The following is a 20310-nucleotide window of genomic DNA, read 5'->3' on the forward strand; positions in this document are numbered from 1 at the left end:
TTCTGTATTCCACATACCTCTTCAGGGGAAGAGTGACTTTTGTAAGCATCTTAACCGTCTTGTGAGTTTACATGAGTAATTCAGAAATATTTTAGTGCTCACTCTGTGCTATTCCCAGAATAACAAATATCTGGGCTTGTTTTTATTAAATAATTTTATTAACTGACCTACATAGACATTGTCTTTAACAATTCAACATAAAAATAAATACTTTAGGATAAATTAAGTGAATTTTTTAGAGCCCGTAGGGCTTACAAAAAGAATCTTAAAAGATCCATATTTATCATCTGAAGACTAATAGTTACAAAAGGTAGAAAAGCATACATCAAAAAATAAATATACATTTTAAATATTTAAATAAATAGAAAGCCTGATACATTTAAAATGGGAGGCACTTAATTATCAAGTCATTGTTGAGTAGATGCTTTGACAAAAGGTAATCCATTTGTTCAGAAGTTCTACAGCGGTTACTGTCTCATCATCATATTCACATGTGAATCTTGTTTCAGATCCCTGTAAAAGAAAACATTTTAATTTTGTTTTAGTTCAGGGTAGTTTACCTTATATATAATATTTTCAGTTGAAGTCTTATAGACTTATGGCCTTTATTTTCAAGTATGTTAAACATATTAACCATTCACATTCTCTTGAAATGATCAAAATGATGTGCCAAAGTTATATGTTATGATACCCAGTGATAGTGACATAAAAACGGAAATTTTCCTCATTTGTTAATTGTCACTCTTAATGAACACAATGTTTTTCCTGAATTTTGTACAATAAACATTTTAAAACAATTTTAGACAAATACTTCATTAAGTGCTGCATGCAGAATTAAAGTTGTTAAACCTCTTTCCTCTCGAATTATATCTGTATCTAAATATAGGTTACATGTATATAGTGATAAGCACATTATACTTTCTTCATTTCTAAACCTTAAATCTCCTATTAGTCTGCTTGAGTGAATCTCCTCATATTTTCCCCAAAGCAAGATGGAACCAGCCCAGAGTAAGTTAGGATAAGCTTTGGGGGGAAATTTGTATGAAGAACGTTTTCAAAAATACTCATAACGAATCCCACCCCACCTCAGTGCAGATAAATTTCCCAATTTTTAGAAATCTAAACATTAGAAATTCTGTGGACTGACTTTTTAGAAATTAACCTCCTCTGCTGATAGGAACTGTTTCAACTCTGCCTCTGGCTGACAAGCTAAGAAGAAAATATTTTGATATATAGTGAGATTGAAAGGGGGGACTTTTTCAAATTTGAAGTAATTCCTATCCTGAAAACATAAATCAAGTGAGATAAAGTATTCCCTTTAAACAAACTATTGCAGTATTATATACCCTCTTACATATAGTTATTTAAATATTATAACTTCTTGGGGGCTTAGATTTTTTAAAGTATCTTGCTTTTTCGATTTTCATGTAATTTTTTATTAATTTTGCATCTAGAATTTAGAATCAGTTTTTCTGATGTTTGTCAAGAATTTTAGAGCAAAATTATTGACATAGATGGTAAACTGAGTCCATCAATGGGTAGATGACATTGATCTCAATGTATTTTTTAAATTAAATAGAGACTGTCTACTAATAAAGTGACTCTTATTTGGAAACAACTAGAGTTACATACTTTTAGAAAGTTGGTTCTACTGTAATTAAAATTATGCTGTTTATTTAGAATATCTATTAATTCATGAATTTTGTACTTTGGCAGATGGATGAGAAAAGAGAGCCATGAATTCCTCACATCACCCAAGTTCCTTGTATGTTTCATGCTTCCTATGCATTTAAAAATACTTGAGGTCCTGAAAGTGAGTATTACTTCTAAATAAAAAGTTAATTATCTGGTCCATTGGCCATTTTACTGGTTGCCATTTTTTTTTTTTAGACAAATCTCTCAGTTCTTCCACCAGATGATAGGAAAATCTCATTTAAAAAGTCTTTCAGGTAATCAGAATTAGCTATTCTGGAAAATTATCTGAAGGAATTAAAAAATATATAATGAAACCTGTCTGCTTTCTGTGAAATTCAATTCAGTGTCTTCTTCCACTCCCAATTTTGTGTTCATGTGAGGGGTGACAGAGTGCAGCGGTGGGGGCTTGTCCCTGAATGGATGGTAGGTGGAAGCCCTCTAGCTTACACTTCCCAGCTCCACCTAATATAAAAATGAGTTATGTTCACAGTGGACTTAAAATGCATGAGTACTTCACAAACACCAAAAATGTTATACCATGTTAAAACACCCTTCCATGTATTTTATTTCCAGGAGAGCAAATAAGGTAATATCTTACCTTTAGTGTCAAAACTATTCTGTTGATATTGTCCATTAAATCCTTGATATCTATCGAGTTCTGGGTTTTGCTTTGAGCAACATTTAGCACATCCTCCAGAGGTTTGAGTTCTTCTGCTAGACACTGAAGATGTTTCAATTCTGTAGCCTTGAATAATAATAAAAGTAATTATCAGGTCAATTTGCCCTGACTAAAGGTCAGAATCAGAAATTAATATCAAAATGTATTAACAGAGGCAGTATATAGTTTTTACCATTCTCTGTTTTCATCATTGCTATAAAGATGGACCAACATTATAAGACTGGAAAAATGAGAGTTCAGCTGCCCATAGTTAGCATTAACTGTTAGTTAACAAATAATGAGTCATTAATTTCAGCTTAATTTGACTTTGAAAAAAAGACAACATTTCTGCACCCAAATGTAAATCACCAATATAGGTTGAATTCTTTTCCAGTCTGCAGAGAAATTATTAGAATCAGAGTGGTCATAATGTGGAAGTATAGGATCACATTCTCCGATTCTAATATTTAATAATCTAAGAGTTGAGAATCATAGAATGTTAGGGACAGAGGGAGCTCTTGGATGCCATCTGTCACAGTTCCAACACTTTATGGATTAGTTAGTTGTAGTTATTTAGTAATGGGTCAGTATAGCAAGGCACATATAACTACATCTTAATCTTTTACTTTTCTATAATAAGTACATTAAGATACATTTTTTTTTTTTTTTTTTTTTTGCGGTACACGGGCCTCTCACTGCTGTGGCCTCTCCTGTTGCGGAGCACAGGCTCCGGACGTGCAGGCTCAGTGGCCATGGCTCACGGGCCCAGCCGCTCCGCGGCATGTGGGATATTCCCGGGCCGGGGCACGAACCCGTGTCCTCTGCATTAGCAGGCGGACTCTCAACCACTGCGCCACCAGGGAAGCCCTAAGATATATTTTTAAAAATGATTTGTCCAAATCAAATAAAAGCTTACAATATTTGAAGGATTTTTGGATGGGCCTCCTAATTTAGACATATACACATACAAATACACACACACAACACACTTCTGTATATAATGATAATATTTCATACTTCTGTGGTACATTATAATTTCAAAGTGTTTTGTCCTGAAGAAGCCCAAGTCTCACAGCCACCTTTTGTGATAGGTAATGCAGTGTGTTATCTCCATATTACAAATAAGGAAACTAAATCTCAGAATTTCAATGTCTTCCCCAAGGCCATATGACTAGGTGGAGCCAGGATTAAACTTCAGTTCTTTTTCTTTATAACATTAACATAACAACCTTTGAATTAAATGTTTTTATAGCTCTCTAAATTCTTTTGCAAACATGAATGGTTGTAAAATGAACAAATGAATGGCGTTTATCACATCACTTTTAGTTTCAAATAGATTTTGCAGTTGTCATTTAGAAACTGCTAGATTTCAAAGAATTCTACCACCCTCTAAATTATGCACATAATCTGGTGTTATCTTTTTAACACTTTTTAAAGGGAGAGGTAGGAATACACCACATACATTTTATGACATTTTCATCTAATGCCCTTTCAACTTGCTACTATAAATTCTACAAGTTCAGGGCTTAAGTTTTTGGCATGAGCAAATTGGAGCTCTTTCCTTCAAAAAACAGTCTAGTGTCTTTACGCTGCTGGAGGTAAGAGTTACGTGACTCTGATTAAGTTGGAGGAGCATCTCTAAGTTATCTCCTTTTTATCTTTTAAAGGGGTAGTTTGATGTATAATTTCCTCAAATTTATAAGAAGTGGGTCAGTGTGATTGCATTCATTACCCTTAAATCCCATTTTTTTTCTGGGCTGTTCACCCAGGGACAAGCTCTTCTTAGCATCAGATTTTGCCCATTATCTGTTGACTGGTACGACGACTAGGAAATTTTACATGACTAGCGTAGCTCTAGGAGCTTAGATGATGCTTAGCTAACTGTCTGAATCCCCAAACGACCAAATGAAGCTTTTAGTCTTGGAATGTAAGTCATATAGCATCAGAAGTCTCTAGGTCTATTGACATGAAAGATGTGTAAGTCCAAAATTTTACTTTACACTCTCCAGGAAGAATTTTGTCTTTATTATTACTTCTAATAGCTAATGCTTATATGGTGTTTACCATATGCCAGATACTGTTCTGAGTACTTTACATTTACTCCTTAATCCTCACAAAACTATATGAAGTATATACAATTATCATTTACATAAGTAAGTAAGAAACTGAATCACAAAGAGAGTAACTTGCCCAAGGTTACAAAAGATTGGACATGGCAGAGCTGAGATTTCAGTTTAAATAATCTGCCCTAGAATCTGTGCTACGAATTACTGCTATGCTGCATCTCGAAGACGGATCCTTAAGATTCTTTCCTAAAACAGTAAAGGATTTATTTTAAAGTGGGCCCTCTGATATCAGTTTTGCTAATTTGAGTGGTAAAGTGATATGATCAAGTATCTCTAGAGTTTTATATTTTTAAATAAAACAGTAGGTCAACACAATCTTTTTTAAAACTGTCTGAGCAATAAAGAGAATATTATTCTTTTCTTCCCATTCCCTCTACCCCCAAACACACATAAGTACGTATAAAGAAAATATTGGCAAAGCCATTTTTCAGAGGCCCATTAGCAAACTTGGTTTTTTTCAAAAAGATGCTGAGGTTACTAATTCTTCTCCTCAGATGAAGTGCTGTTAATCTAGGTAGTTTGTAAATTTTCACATTACTTTCAATTCTATTAAAATGTAAATGAATGTAGAAAGTTGTACTTACCTTCTTGGGCATGTAAAATTTAAATGTGAGCATCCTGAAGAGCTTGAGGTTCTCATAGTTCTGAGAAAGCATAACAGATTGTTATTAAAAAAAAGAAACTCCACTTAGACAAATTAAATGTAATAATTTGAGTAAGAAAGGGAATAAACTTACATTAATTTCCTTCAAAAGCAAATGTAAATCCTGCAGCAATGACTGCACTTGTTTCTTTGTGTTCTCTGTAGAGCTTGAAGTAGGTGCACCGTTTGCCACGAGTGCAAGAGTTAGTGCAATGCAAGACAAGAGTTGCATCTTGTACATTGTGGCAGGAGTTGAGGTTACTGTGAGTAGTGATTAGAGAGGCTGATAGGAAGCTCTTGAACAAGAGAATTTATACTGTTAATTCTGGAAAAATATGATGGGGGTGTCAAAATGTTTTACATATTACACATACTTTCAAAGATTCTACCTGTGTGGCAAAAAGCATTACCTTTATTTTTCCTCTTCTGATGACTCTTTGGAATTTCTTTAAACCCCCATAAACTGACTGAATGGATGTAGGTGAAATCCCTCTTGGTTACATTAGCCCACACTTAGGTGGCAGTTCTAATTCATACAACTAACGCCTTCTGTGTGAAACAGTTTTTCCTCCCTCTTTCTTTAAGGGGGTGGGGATACAAAAGAGTCTCATGAAAAATTTCTCTTTGTCATAAAACTATGTGGAACACCATGTTGTGGTGGACAAGAGCAAGAATAAATAGTTGAAAAGAATAAATTTTTAGATTTGTTGATTAAACAGGAAGAATATTGGTTTCCTGTTTCAGGATGGCTTTACCTTTTTATCTCCACGATGACTGAGCTAATGCATACAACATGCTAGATTACTTCTTATACAATCAGCTAGAGAGGTATTAAAATTAGAATACATAAAATACTGAGCTTGAGGCACTGTTTTATGCTGTTTTAATTTTAACATGTTTCTTGTATCTGTTTAAATCTCTTAATGTCTGTTGTACTTTTTTTTTTTTTTTTTTTTTTTTTAGTGGTACGGTGTTTAACAAACATGCTCAGAAAAGGGTTTGCATACAAGGACACTACTAATGCTAATGGGGGTTGTTTTTGGTCATTTGTTTCACAGATTTATTTTTGCTCCTTTATTCTTTTTGATGGGCATCAAGGGGATATAGTGAGAGTTGGAATGTTGCCAGAATCAAGGATGCTTTATCTTCCTCTCAGTCTCTCAGGGACCACCTGAGCTATTAGATCTTTCTCCCTCTTCATGTCCATTTCATTTCTTTCTCTCTCTCTGTTGAACAGATTGCTTATATTTCTTTAAATATAAGGCAGAAAATGAGCATAACAATAGGGATCCCCAAGTTTATTTGTTTATAGGAAGCTCACTAACTGGAATTTCTGGATACCATTCGTTCACTCTTTAGGAGAAAGATGATGTGACTAGCTCGTGGTGATCCAATACTGGCCTAATTATTGTGGCTGGGGGTGCAAAAGGCAGGGTAATAAGCAGTCCAGGAGGCCATGGTGAGCCACGGAACATGTGTGTGTGTGTGTGTGTGTGTGTGTGTGTGTGTGTGTGTGTGTGTGTCTTGTGGAGTGAGAGCAGTCCTCAGAGCAGGGGTATTTGGGCTCAGTTATTCCAACATGACTCTTAAAATACAGAAGCCAGAACTCAATCAATAGAAGTTACCGGGAGGGGTATCCATTACAATTCTTGGAACACCTTTATGAAAAAATTAAGTACTGCAAAAAACTTGTGACAAACAAATACTCAGAAAAGGGTTTGCATCCAAGGGTATTGATGCCAGTTTTATAATAGACTTTATGTGTGCCATATATAAACCAGTCCACAAGTTTCTAGTTTATATGTTTTCACTCTTTAATAGATTTAGATTTAGCTTCTAAAGCACCTGTGACACTATGAGTATAACAATAATAGTTATTAAATAACATCAGATCAGTATTTTTGTAGTCATTATATCAGGTAGGATACTTAGGATTGTGTTCGTTTGTCCTCAATGTAATGCACTGACTGCCTGAATGATGGTACAGATATATACTGCTAATTTAAACTGAGGAAATCCTTCTTCAAAGACATTTCTTGTAACTTCTCCGTTCTTACTACCTTATTCATTTCTTGTCTGTTCTTTAAACAGATATTTATCTAGCACCTATGATGCTGTCAGGCATATAGAAAGGAAATGCGCAGGCGCACCGTCTAGTTTAAGCCTTACCTGTGAAGTGATGGTACCATTTTGTAGATTAGACAACTGAAGATCAGAGATGTTAAATAATTTGTTCTAGGTTATTTAGCCTTTACTACCAGTTTAGGGCAGAACAAGGATTTGAAACCAGAATAATCTTACTCCAAAGCCCACACTCTTACCATTTGTGTTCTTTCTCAAACAACCTGATGTGTAATAGAGCAGTCATACACAGACAGGTGTAATCCCAGGTAATAGGTGATTGCTGCCTCAAGAAAAGTGAATATGAAGAATTTTGAAGAAGAAACATGACTTTAAACCGAATTTTGACAACATGGTTAAAATGTAGATATGTAAATTTAGGATTAAGATGAGGGTGGATAGGCAGGAAAGGTTACACATTCTTTGAGCATAATTTACTTTTTTTTTTTTCTTTTGGTCACATTGAGAGGCATGCAGGATCTTAATTCCCTGACCAGGGATTGAACCCGTGTCCCCTGCGGTGGAAGCACAGAGTCTTAACCACTGGACTGCCAGGGAAGTCCAGGTTACACATTCTAAGGAACACTTAATTGTACATAAAAAGAACAGAGAGGGCTTCCCTGGTGGCGCAGTGGTTGAGAGTCCGCCTGCCGATGCAGGGGACACGGGTTCGTGCCCTGGTCCGGGAAGATCCCACATGCCGCGGAGCGGCTGGGCCAGTGAGCCATGGCCGCTGAGCCTGCGCATCCAGAGCCTGTGCTCCGCAATGGGAGAGGCCACAGCAGTGAGAGGCCTGCGTACCGCAAAAAAAAAAAAAAAGAGAGAAATGTTTCAGTACTTTTTATCTATGCATTAGGCAATATTCAGAAGAATATAAAACATCTTCCTAAAATTTAAAAATAAGAGTTACAGTTCCTCAACGGAAAAAAAGTAAAGAAAAAGCCAGGTTAGAGACAATAATTTTTTCTTTTAGAAAAGATTAGAGACCAATGATGATGATCTTTTCCTTTTTTTTTTTTCCCTAATAAAATGCAGAATGTCTCTCTGTACCTTTCAAATCAAAACCACAAATTTAGCATCAGTTATAAGGGAAAGGCTATTTGGTAATCTGTGTGTCAACTTTATTACACTTGTTTCACTTCTCTAAAGACTTCAGTGTCTCATCCCAGCATCATCAGCTCAGGCCTTTACCCTTCCAGGATGGAAAAATTCACACCCACACATTTTTCTGTGTGGGGCTTTTCCAGTGAGGCCTGTGATGTGCTCATAGTCTTGATATTTATATTTCTCCGGCTATTTCCATGAGAGTGGGTCAGTATATGGCTACATTGACGGGACCCTGTGGAAAATTGAATTCCTAGGCCCCTGGCTTGTCCTTATTGTGTAACAGGCATCATTATGGAAGTTGGCCTTATAACTTCTTTCTTGAAATGCTTGGGAAGAAAGCTACGGCAATCGTATGCTGTGGCAAACTTTCACTTTTTAACACGTCTGACACATCAGCGGACTTCTTCGGCTATAGTGGTTATAGAGTCAGTAGTAGACTGCTAACTACCGCATGTGTCACACCCCCTGCTTCCCCTTTGAAAATAAACTTTACTGTTCAATTAGAAGCTCTTTTAGTTGCTTAGCATTGTTTGTGAGTCTGCCTGTTAGACTCAGGAATAGCCCAAGTTGCTAAAGCTGCCTCCCAGGGAGGTTGGTCAGTCAGTTGCCTAATCATCCATCCATCAAAGCTAACTTTCAGGGACTCCACCTCCTGCAAGAATTTCTTCTTTCTGAGCCTCTTTCACAGCTCTGTAAAACTTTAATTTGATCTGGAGCTTGATGCCTGTATTAATGCATCTCTTGTCGGTCTCTCTGAAGGCCTCTTGGTTTTTCAAGATACCGTTCTCTCCTTTTGAAGTTAGGACATATTGTTGGATCATCTCCATACCACCTAGAGAACATTTCACTAGGAGCTCTGTGTTTCCTGTGAAAATCCAGATTTCCTCAGGCATAGGTTGGTGCCCATTGTTTGTCCTTATTAGACCTGTGGTCCGCCTTAATGTGATACCGCTTCTGTAAATCTGTCTGTTCATCACAGTTAAGTCTCGTTTGTGTGTGCCCTTCTTCTGTGTGGTAAATTTTAATGATGTTCATAACCTTTTGGAATGGAAGAATTATTTCCTTGGTACTTTTAATTTTGCAAAGTGTTTTCAAATTCATTATCTAATTGAGTCACATTTTGCTGATAAGAAATTTGATGTTTTTAGAGGTTTAAGTGACTTACCCAAGATCCCATTCTTAAATTAGTGGTGAAGTTAGAGCAAAAACCCAAGGCTTCCTTGTCTCTAATCTTATGTATTTCCTGTGCTAAATAGTGATGCCAAATTCTAGGCCCATTATGCTACATAGAAAAAGATGAATTGTGCCCATTTTCCATCTCACTCATTCTCTCAGTGATAGCTGATGAATCAAGTGAGGCATCATCCACCATCCACCTTCACTTAACCAACACCTTGTCTGAGCAACTTTAGGATTTCTAAGAATTTAGAGCAGCTGAATCCATACAGTAGCTATGGAAGCTGGGGTTTGCTCATGTTTTTTAATCTCTTTCTGGGGTCTTTTAAAAGCACTGGAACATTTGATGTTTCCTGACACTTCTCCCATATCTAAAGTAAGAAAATGATTGTATTCAATGTGGATTTAAGCTGCATTGTCCTTTTAGGAGTGCAGTGTTCTAAGGCTGACATGGGGATATCACACAAGGCAATTGTCTGCATTTGTCAACCAGGAGACAGCTTATTACTTAAATGTGATGAGAATTGGGGGTATCTTCACAACCTTTGGAAATAATTTTTTGTGTAAATATATGACCCCTATGACAAGTCACACAGCAGTTACTAGAGGTAGAACATGACAGTCTTCTGATGGTAATAGTAATAGATTTGTAAAGCACTTCAAGTTCATAAAGGACTTTCACATCCATTTATCTCATTTCACAGTAAAATAGTTAAGGAAAGAAATTTTCTGGCTGCATGTATTTCATGAAGACCTTTATTTTCTTTGTACATTAAGATTAAACCTTGCAACTTACAAATGAATATTAGCTTTCTCCTCTGTGGAGATAAATGCCTTCATTAAAATCATTGTAAAAATAAAATCATTTACATTTAAGTTCTCTGTTAACTATTGGTTCTTTCCTCTTCTACAGAAGCTTTGGATGTATCATTGACAGTACATTGTTCCATCATTCCTAATGTTGAAAGATAAACTTAGGCATACTAAAAATTTTGAGAGTTTGAGCAAAAGTCAATTCGAATCAGGCAGCATCCAATCTAGCAGATAGAAGGGAACTCTGGGGAGCTGTACAAAATGAAAATAGCCAGAAGGGAATGAGAGCAAGGAAGTTATACTAGGCAAAAAAGTGGATTGGTTACTGCAAGGTTGCTTTCCTTTAGGGGATTGCAGGGGTCTATCAGGCAGATTACCTAATTTATGCTGATTAGGCAATTCCTGATGGGAATATCTGGGAGAGCCAAAACTGTAATTAAGTCTTGGTTTAGTGATGTGGGACTTAGCATAAACGATTCCATTTTGGGCCTGTTGTATTGTTTTTAACACTAACTAATATATTTTTTAAAGATTATAGCCTGATTTTTTGTTTAAAAATTGTAACATGATCTAATTACAAAATAATACATATTCATTATAGAAAATTTGGAAAATAAAAGGAAACTGAAAAAAATTAAAAATCAACTGTAATCTTACCAGGTAGATATAACTATTGTTATCACATACTGGTATTTATGTCCATCTAATCTTTTTTCTGTGGTATGGTTTTACATGCTTATTTCTCTTAATCATGTGTTATAAATATCTCGCATATTAAGTATTCTAAAACATTTTTATTCTGTTGTGTGACTATTTTATTATTGGAATTTACATTAATTACAAACATTCACAATTATGAATAGTGCTGTAATTCACTAAGCTCTTTTGTACGTAAATATTTGTGCCAATTTCTGATTTTCCTTTTAGGATAAAATCCTAGAATGGGAATTACTGTGTCAAAGTGTATGAATATTTTAAGGCTTTTGATACTTATTCAGAAAGTTCTTAACAATTTACCACTCCTTATCAGTGGTATAAGCCTATATTTCTGTACCAATTACATAGTTTCCGTATTATCAAATAAGGGTGGATCAAGAGGGAGAAAGGAGCGGGAATGGTGAAATGTATGCCAGTTGGAGGTTATACTAATACATTCAGTTCCATATTTGGAATTGGGAATCAGGTGGACCTGAGTGCCAGTCGTCTTTATCACTCACTGGCTGTGTGACCTTGAACAAATTTCTTATCCTCTCTGAGCCTGTTTTTTCATTTCTAAAATGACAATATGGACCTAAGTGGACTCTTGAGTGAATGACAAAATATCATAAATGAAAGCACACAACACTAATCTGATAACTTTGAATGAATGAGTAGTCCCATGACCTGTTTCTGGTATGCTACACCCTCTCCCTTTTCTAGTAAGATATTTCTTTAAATGATGGCATTTGCTTTGCAAACTGTTTTGATATCATCCAGGTTTATCAATCTGCCTAATATGAAGGTTGAAAAAGAAAGAGGTAGAAATTTTTACTGTTCCAGCAAAGCCCAGATTAAACTCAGGTAAAATCTAATTAACCAAATACTTTTTCATCATTCTGTAGGGTTACTAGAGGTAAAGTATAACATAGATATTATTCCATAATATATCAGTCCCGTCTAAAGAGATCTCTGTCCATTGTAGAGGAGGAACATTTTTCCTTTATCCTTCTAGGTGCTCTGCTGAGACACCCCCCACCCTGTAATAAAAGACAGATTAATAGGAGAAAAAATAAGCAATTGTAAGTACATACGTATGTACCTACAGGAGCACTATAAAGATCTGAGCCTCAGAAGGCAGCCAGATGATTGAGGCTTAGATACCATCCTGAGCCAAGGAACCGGATAGGGGTCTGGGGCTTCAAAGGGGGGAAGGCGTTTCTTGGGAAGGTGAAAAGAGGAAATGTTTGGTAAGCAAAGGTTGCCCTGCCATGCAGATAAGTCTCTCAAGTTAGAAAGTTATATTTGGAAATAAAGTGGGTTAAAAAAAATAAAAACAGATAAACGAACAGTCAAAAAAAAGTTATCTTTGGTAAGAGCTTTCTTCCTGGTACAGACCCCTCTCTAAAGTAAATTTCCTTTATAATTGTAGATCTCTCTTACAAAAGGGTAACTTCTACTCTGTTTTCAGAGATGCTCCTGTGTCTGTAGTTTCTCAAAATAATCAATTAAAAATAATTCTTACGGCCAAAAGGGTGTATTTTGGGGTGAAATATTCTGCTACCTTCATCATCAAAATTGACCTATCCTGATCTGAGTTGAAAAGCAGCCTCATTCCTCTAAAACAACCAAAACTCTGAAAGTTAATTTTCAAAAGTCGTCTGATGTGCTGAATTATTAACAGTGTCTGCTTGGAGTGCTGTACTGAGAATAATTTGTTCTCAGTGGAGAAGTGCGCAGGGATATTTAGTCTGCAGTGGGCTCTGGAATGTGGAGTCACGGCCTGTATGCCAAGTTTTTAACATTTGTGCTCCATGCTCATGCTTTCTTTAGGCCCAGTTCTAGCCAGCTTTTTTGTTTTCAAGAGCAGGTTAGATTAGAAACAATTGTGGGAATCAGGCTGCCCACAGAAGAAATGATCGCTGACAGTTTAAAAGGATGAGGCATAGGAGGTAACTATAAATACAGAAAACAAGTATTAAAAATGAAGGAAATATGGGGACCAAAGAAAAGCACAGCCTTCTGAAACCTTAGTATGTGATCCAGTAGCCCCCATGCACCCCAATAACCCTGTATGATAGCAGAATATAATGACTGATATTCACAGTGATAACCTGCCTCTTCAAAAAATGTTGAAATTATGTTTTGCCTTGTTAAAATCTGCTTTGTTTAGGAAGTCAGAGTATATGTAATATTTTTAGGAAAGATTTCCATTACAAATGTTTAAGATAGAAACAAATTTGATATTTTAGCAAAAGCAAATGAGAGCATGTCTTCACATGTCTGCAGATCAAATTTTAAAAATTATTATAGAAGACAGTAATGCTAGAGAAGAGGAGGGAGTCAAACAAATCAACACTGTATCAGGCCTCACTCATGCAAATCATAGAGAATGGAAGGAGGAGCCAGCCTCTGTAAATAAGATGCATCTGTATCTTCTGTTACAGGGAACAAAAGGAAAGCTTTCACACCACCTCATGGTTACTTGGCTTTTTATACTGGTAGAGATTCTAGAAGTAGTTACTTAGGTGGCTGATTTTAGAGTCAAGCTTGCCTCATATAATTTTTTATTTTTTAAATTTATTTATTTTATTATTTATTTTTGGCTGCCTTGGGTCTTTGTCGTTGCGCGCAGGCTTTCTCTAGTTGCAGCAAGCGGGGGCTGCTCTTCATTGTGGTGCGCGGGCTTCTCATTGCCGTGTCTTCTCTTGTTGCGGAGCACGGGCTCTTGCCACGGGGGCTTCAGGAGTTGTGGCTCGCAGGCTCTAGGTTGCAGGCTCAGTAGTTGTGGCTCACGGGCTTAGTTGCTCTGCGGCATCTTCCCAGACCAGGGATCGAACCCGTGTCCCCTGCATTGGCAGGAGGATCCTTAACCACTCTGCCACCAGGGAAGTCCCCATATAACTTTCTAAAATTTATGAATATGTAATTTATTCTTAATTCTCTATCTTTGACAATATTAGGCAAATAATTCTGGGCTACTCACCAAATGATATTAGGATTCTGGTAGAATTCATTTCACCTCTTAAGCCAAATGTTGTTTATAGATTAACCCACATAGACTTCTCTCTGTGTGTGTGTGTGTGTGTGTGTGTGTGTGTGTGTACTTGTATGTATGTATACATATAGACATATATCTGTATTTATTTCCTATTAAGAATTCAGGCAAACTTTATCCATGGGGTAAGAATGTATTATGGAACTTACAGGCACTGGCAAATCTCTGGGGTGTTTTAATCTGATTCATAAATTGTGAGGCATAATTATCACCAATAGTCGAGGTTATTTTAACCTAGGAGGAAAATCTTGTTTGTTGACAATCATTATGTTAGCCCTTGCTCACAAATATGAGGAAGCTTCTAACTATACTGAAGGCACAGTCATTGAGAATATTTATATTAATAACACTTTTCCTGTGCAAATTAACCTGGAGAAATTGAGATTCCCCCCTCCTCTCTCTCACTTTTTATAGATATCTCATATTGTGAGTCAGCAGTATAGGGCAGTTCTTACAAAACCATTGAGCTAATATTAAAACATGGAGTATACCAAAAACCTAGTTATTTCTAGCATCCCTTCTTTCCTAAGGGGAGGGAGTAAACCCTTGGTGCAACCCATGGACCATCTGGAAGGCACCCTAGATGTGGGTATAAGGGGCATCCTTAAATTTTTATTATTCTGAGTTTGGGTATGTTTGGGGGGAAGCAAAACCATGAAGAATTCTCAGCGGTGAATACTTGCTCAGGTAAGATGCAGGTACAGTTCCTAAAAGAAAGAGTAGCAGCAGGTTGGCTGCTTCATGGACCAGAGTAATGATGAAGTGTTTTGAATATAGCAGGTAGTAACATAATAATGCCTAAGAATTTTACTTCTTCTATAAGTGAAGAATCATTGTTTGACCTAGAATTACCTATGAACATGGTAAGAGGTGGCATAAAAGTACAAAGAATATTCTTGAGGTGAGGCAAAAGGTAACTTATGTTTTCTGTGTAGAATATACAGAAGAGAAAAAATAATTGTATTATACCTCACAGGTAGACTATGTAATCCAAGATAATACACTCTTTTAATACAGCGTTCTCTCTGTGGTTGGCTATGCTGGCTGTGGTGGTTAAACTCCCAACTATTAGAAATACTTTTGTGTGGTTGAAATATCACTGAAAGTTCTTTTGACGTGCTCATATACTACTTAGAAGAATAAATGTAATGAAATCCTAGTATCCCCTAGATTTCAAGATATTGTTCTCTACACTAGAATACGTTTGGGGGGAAATGGAGCACTAAGAAATTTAATTTGACTAGGCATTTAGGGATGATTTAAATTTAGATTGTATGATACTATTTCCTAGGGAATATAAATTCAAGTGCCACACCACAATGGTGAGGGTAGGACCACATGAGGGTCCCAGATGGCTAGAGCATCAGAGCCTGAAAAAAGGAAGAACAAGCAACATCCATCCCAGGCGCATCTCAGTCCATTCCTACAGGGTCAGCTATGAGACACTGAATTACTTTGGAGCTTCCTAAATACCTTATTTCTTCAGGCACAAACGGATTTTAAAAAGTTATCCTGTTATTTCTGTTGTAGAGAATGCTAATTTCCTCCTAATATCTATTCTTCCTTCTTGCTTAGAATAAGAATCCTGAGTTTTAGCTGGTTACAGTACCGCTCCCCAGTAAAGACCACATTCCCTAGTTTTCCTTTGCAATGAGGTGTGGCCATGCAGATATAATGGCGGCACTCTAGCGACTCTTCTGGACCTAAAGATAGGGAACCACACTCTAGGGATGTTAGAGCTGAGCTAGGATACCAATATTTTCATGGAGCTACCAAATCAACTCTGATTGCCTAGTTGCTGAATTATTTTATGTGAGAGAGAAATAAATATATCTTGTTTAAGTCACTGTTATTTTGGGTTTCTCATTATATGCCCCTAACAGCACTGTATGAGTACATTAGGCCTTGTTCTTATTAGACAATCCTATTGGGGTTTTTTTTTTGACTGCAAAATATTTAAGGTACATTATCGAACATCATCTCATGGGCTATGAGAGTAAAAAAATAGGTTGCTATCCCTAGCCTACAGAATTTTATATTTTAGTAGAAAAACAGACATATATAGGGATGCTCCAATGTAATACAGTAAATGCAAGGGGACCAGTAGGTTGTTACTTGCCAAGTATAACATATATGCTAGCTTCTACTGGCATAAGAATAGACATAGAGATCAATGGACTAGAATTGAGAGTTCCAGAATATACTCTTGCTTATAGTCAATTGATTTTTGACAAGGGTGCCAAGACAGTTCAATGGAGGAAGAATAATAGTCTTTTCAACAGCTGGTGCTGGGACAACTGGATTTCTACATGTGAAAGGATGAAGTTGTACCCCAGCTTCATACCATATACAAACATTAACTCAAAATGTATCATAAAACTAAATTTTAGAGCTCAAATTACAAGACCCATAGAATAAAACTTAGGGGTAAATATTCTAGACTTTGAATTAAACAGTGGTTTCTTAGCTATGTCACTAAGAGTAAAATCAACAAAAGAAAATAATAAATTATACTTCATCGAAATTTAAAACTTCTGTGCTTCAAAGAACACCATAAAGAAAGTGAAAAGACAATCCACAGAATGGGAAAAAATATTTGCACATCATATATTTATAAGTGATTTATATCCGGAATGTATAAAGAACTCTTGCAACTCAACAATAAAGGGACAAATAACCCAATTTAAAAGTGGCCAAATGATTTGAAATTTCTTCAAAAAAGATGTATACATGGCCAAAAAAGCCCATGAAAATATACTGAATATCATTAATCATTAGGGAAAAGCAAACCAAAACCACAGTGAGATGCCTCTTCATACCAATTAGTATAACTGAAAAAAGACAATGTGTTTGCAAGGATGTGAAGAAATTGGAACCATGATGCATTGCTGGTGGGAATGTAAAATAATGGTCCAGCTGCTTTGGAAAACAGTTTGGCAGCTCCTCAAAATATTAGAGTACCATACGACCCAACAATTCCACTCCTAGGTATATGCTCAAGAAAAATGGAAATATATCTACATAAGAACTTGTACACAAATGTTCATAGCAGCATTAATCAAAATAACCAAAAAGTGGAAGCAACCTAAATGCCGATCAGCTGACGAATGGATAAATAAAATGTGGTGTACCCACACAGTGGAACATTATTTGGCAATAAATACTGAAGTACTGATACAGTCTACAACATAGATGAGCCTTGAAAACATTATGCTTATTTCAAGCAACTGACCACAAAACGCCAAATATTGTATGATTCTATTGATATGAAATGTCCAGAAAAAGCAAACCCATCATGTCAGAAAGTAGATTAGTAGTTTCTAGAGGCTGGAATAAGGGAGAATGGGGAGTGACTGCTAAGGGGTTATGGGGCTTCTTTTGGGGGGGGGTGATGAAAATGTTCTAAAATTAGATAGTGGTGATGGTTGCACAGCTTTGTCAATATAATGAAAACCAATGAAATGTACACTTATGGTATGTAAATTATAGTTCAAAGCTGTTAAAATTTTTTTGCTAGCTTCATAATTGTGGTTGAAACATGCAGTATGTTTTTGGTTTGTGGCTAAACTGAAATAGTGTCTTCAAATGAAACTATATTTATCTCTAAGAATTACATATATAACCAATGTAATGTAAAACAACTATATTATTACAATTAAGAAAAATGAAATGGGTTAAAGTTTTAAATTGTCTTTATTGTTAAATGGTAAAAGATAACACATGGCACTCAATCACTACTCCTATTGCCAATTATCATAACCTAATTAAGTCCCAAATATTGTAGAAGTGGTAATGCTTTCTCTTTGAGTAGTAAATGAAAATGGCATCCTCCAACACATCAGTATATTTGAATGCTTGAAAAATATATGTTAGGATGAATAACTGTACCAACCAATACTATAGAAATGTGACAATAGTTCCAGAAAAGGTGATTCCGTGGCTTTCCCTCTCACTAGCTAATGGGAATTCCATACAGCATGAACTGCTCGAAACAGCAACAAAAAACTATGCAATCATCTTTGTTTTCTTTCATCTTTGTTTTCCCATATTCAGTCTGTCAAAAAATCTTGTTGGTTCTTCCTCAGAATTCATCCTTGATCCACCACTGAAACCACAGCTATCTCAGCCACTCTAGTCTAAGCCATTATTATCTTTTGTTTGAATATTTCAGTAATTTTCCTAATTGATGCCTCTTCTTCCAGTTCTTGCCCCTTATACTGTAAGCCTCTTTTCACACGGGAGACAACATGATCTTTCTAAAATCTAAATCAGATTACATCAGGCTGACCAGAACCTTCAAGAGGCTTCTCAGCTCACCGAAAGTAAAAGGCAAAGTTATTAATTGGCTTACAAGGCCCCCTCATCTGACCTCAGTAATGTCATCTTCCACTCTTCTCTCTTTCCTCAAGTCCCACTGTTCTCCTTTCTATTCCCTGAACAAAACAGCCTGCGACAGCTTCAGGGCCATTGTTTGCTGTTTCCTCTGCTTGAAATGCTCTCTACCCCAGTATCCTCTTGACTTCCCTCATCTTCTTCAATTCTTTTCTCATATATCTTCCTCTCAGAAAGACCTTTTCTGTTCATGTTATTAATTCTGACCTCCCAGGAACTAGCTATCTCCCTTCCCTGTTTTTTCCCCTTCTACAGCTTATTATCACCTTCCAATACACTGCATTATTTTCTTATTTATTCATTAAATATAGTCTGTGTCCTTCCACTATAATATAAACTCTGTGAAGGCAGGGATTTTTGTTTGGTTGTTTTGCCTATTACTAACTACCCCTAGGGCCTGTAACAGTATCTCACACATAGATGTCACTCAATAAATACTTATAGTAAGCCATTCTGAGGAAGTAGGATTTTTCCTGAGTACATTGGAAAGATATTGATAGATTTTATGTTTCCATTTTATAAAGATTCCTCTAGTAGTATTACGGAGGAGAAATTGGAGGAGCAAAGCCAAAAAAAAATGACTTTTTTTCTCATATCAAAATTTTGCAGAAACACTCTATGGGGAGCCTGAACATAGCTTAGGAAGACAGCATATCATTTCCTTGAGAAATACCTTGATTAATTAAATAAAATCTGAATTTTATTTGCCAATTTGTGAGCATGAGGTACAGCATCAGGTTTGTATGTAAATTTACCATGTGCTATTTGTTACTGAGAGATTCAGAATGAAGCAGTGCTATCGTATAATGTGGAATCAGCAAGAGTGTTGAAAGTTTGGTAGGGAACGTTGGAGTGGGGGAGAAATGTGGATTACTGAAGTGCTGACACAACTATTTTATCACGGGTAAGCAAGGAAATTATTCACTTTTTTTCCTCATGAAGGCCAAAAACACCTTTCAGTGGGTATTTTGTAGTATTCTGGATGGAAAGAGTTACTGCGTCTCAAATAAATGAGTGACTGAATTCTAAGGGAGCAGAAGAATCTGTCCTCTGAACAGAGTTTTGAGAGAGTCAAATACTTATAAAAGCAAAGATCCTCCTTTGTTGATTTACGCTATGTATAGTCAACTGTGTGTTCCATGTTTTTCTTTTGATATTTACCTATAATCTGAAATGATGAAAAGTTGGGCTTTCCATGGAACGCTTCCATCCTGATGCTACTCTTTATGGTGAAAACGGCATGCTTTTATGGTTTTCTCTTTGTGATTATGCCATATATTTGGAGAAAAAAATGTGATGTGTATTTATACTGGGGTAGATAAAGGTTTTATTTCACAATTACCATAACCATTTCGTATGACATACAGTCTATTCCCTAACTTTGTACTTTCTATTAATCTACCTCTTGCTAATTTTCTGGCCAAAAAGAACTAGAAGAGCTGTTGTCTTAAATCAGAGAGCTGAGTGAGAGACTCTTGTTTCTGCCCTGCTGAGCAGATAATAGTCAAAGGAAAACTTCTCAAATAGTCATTTCAGTTGTGAGCTTTCTCCTTGGGTTTGTTTTTTCATACCTGTTCTTTCTTGAATTCATGAAGTTTAAAATTTAATATTGAAAATATTTTTATTGATAATTTCCTAAAACACTAACTCCAGAGTGGATTGATAAGACTGGATTCATGGATAAAGGGGAATAATGTTTATTAATCGAAGATTGTATTAACATTGCCAAGAGACCTGTTTTCAAATTGCTCAATTTACATAGACTAAAGTTTGTGCTTTCAGTAACACACAAGAATGATAGCTTCAGAGAGAAATCTCATTTACT

The 20310-nt window shown here is 36.1% G+C and overlaps 1 protein-coding gene across 1 annotated transcript; it reads right to left on the reverse strand.

Annotated features, from left to right (window-relative positions):
- Positions 1–402: 402 nt before the first annotated feature.
- IL2 (interleukin 2) lies at positions 403–5363 on the reverse strand (the record flags this gene model as incomplete). The annotated part of the gene is made up of 4 exons (XM_082653268.1): positions 403–513; positions 2294–2440; positions 5064–5123; positions 5217–5363. 4 exons carry the CDS (start codon positions 5361–5363, stop codon positions 403–405), a joined length of 465 nt encoding a protein of 154 aa, XP_082509394.1.
- Between the last annotated feature and the right edge of the window lie 14947 nt (positions 5364–20310).

Source organism: Grampus griseus (genome assembly GCF_964374135.1).
Source record: "Grampus griseus genome assembly, chromosome: 4".
In the NCBI taxonomy this organism is placed as follows: Eukaryota; Metazoa; Chordata; class Mammalia; order Artiodactyla; family Delphinidae; genus Grampus; species Grampus griseus.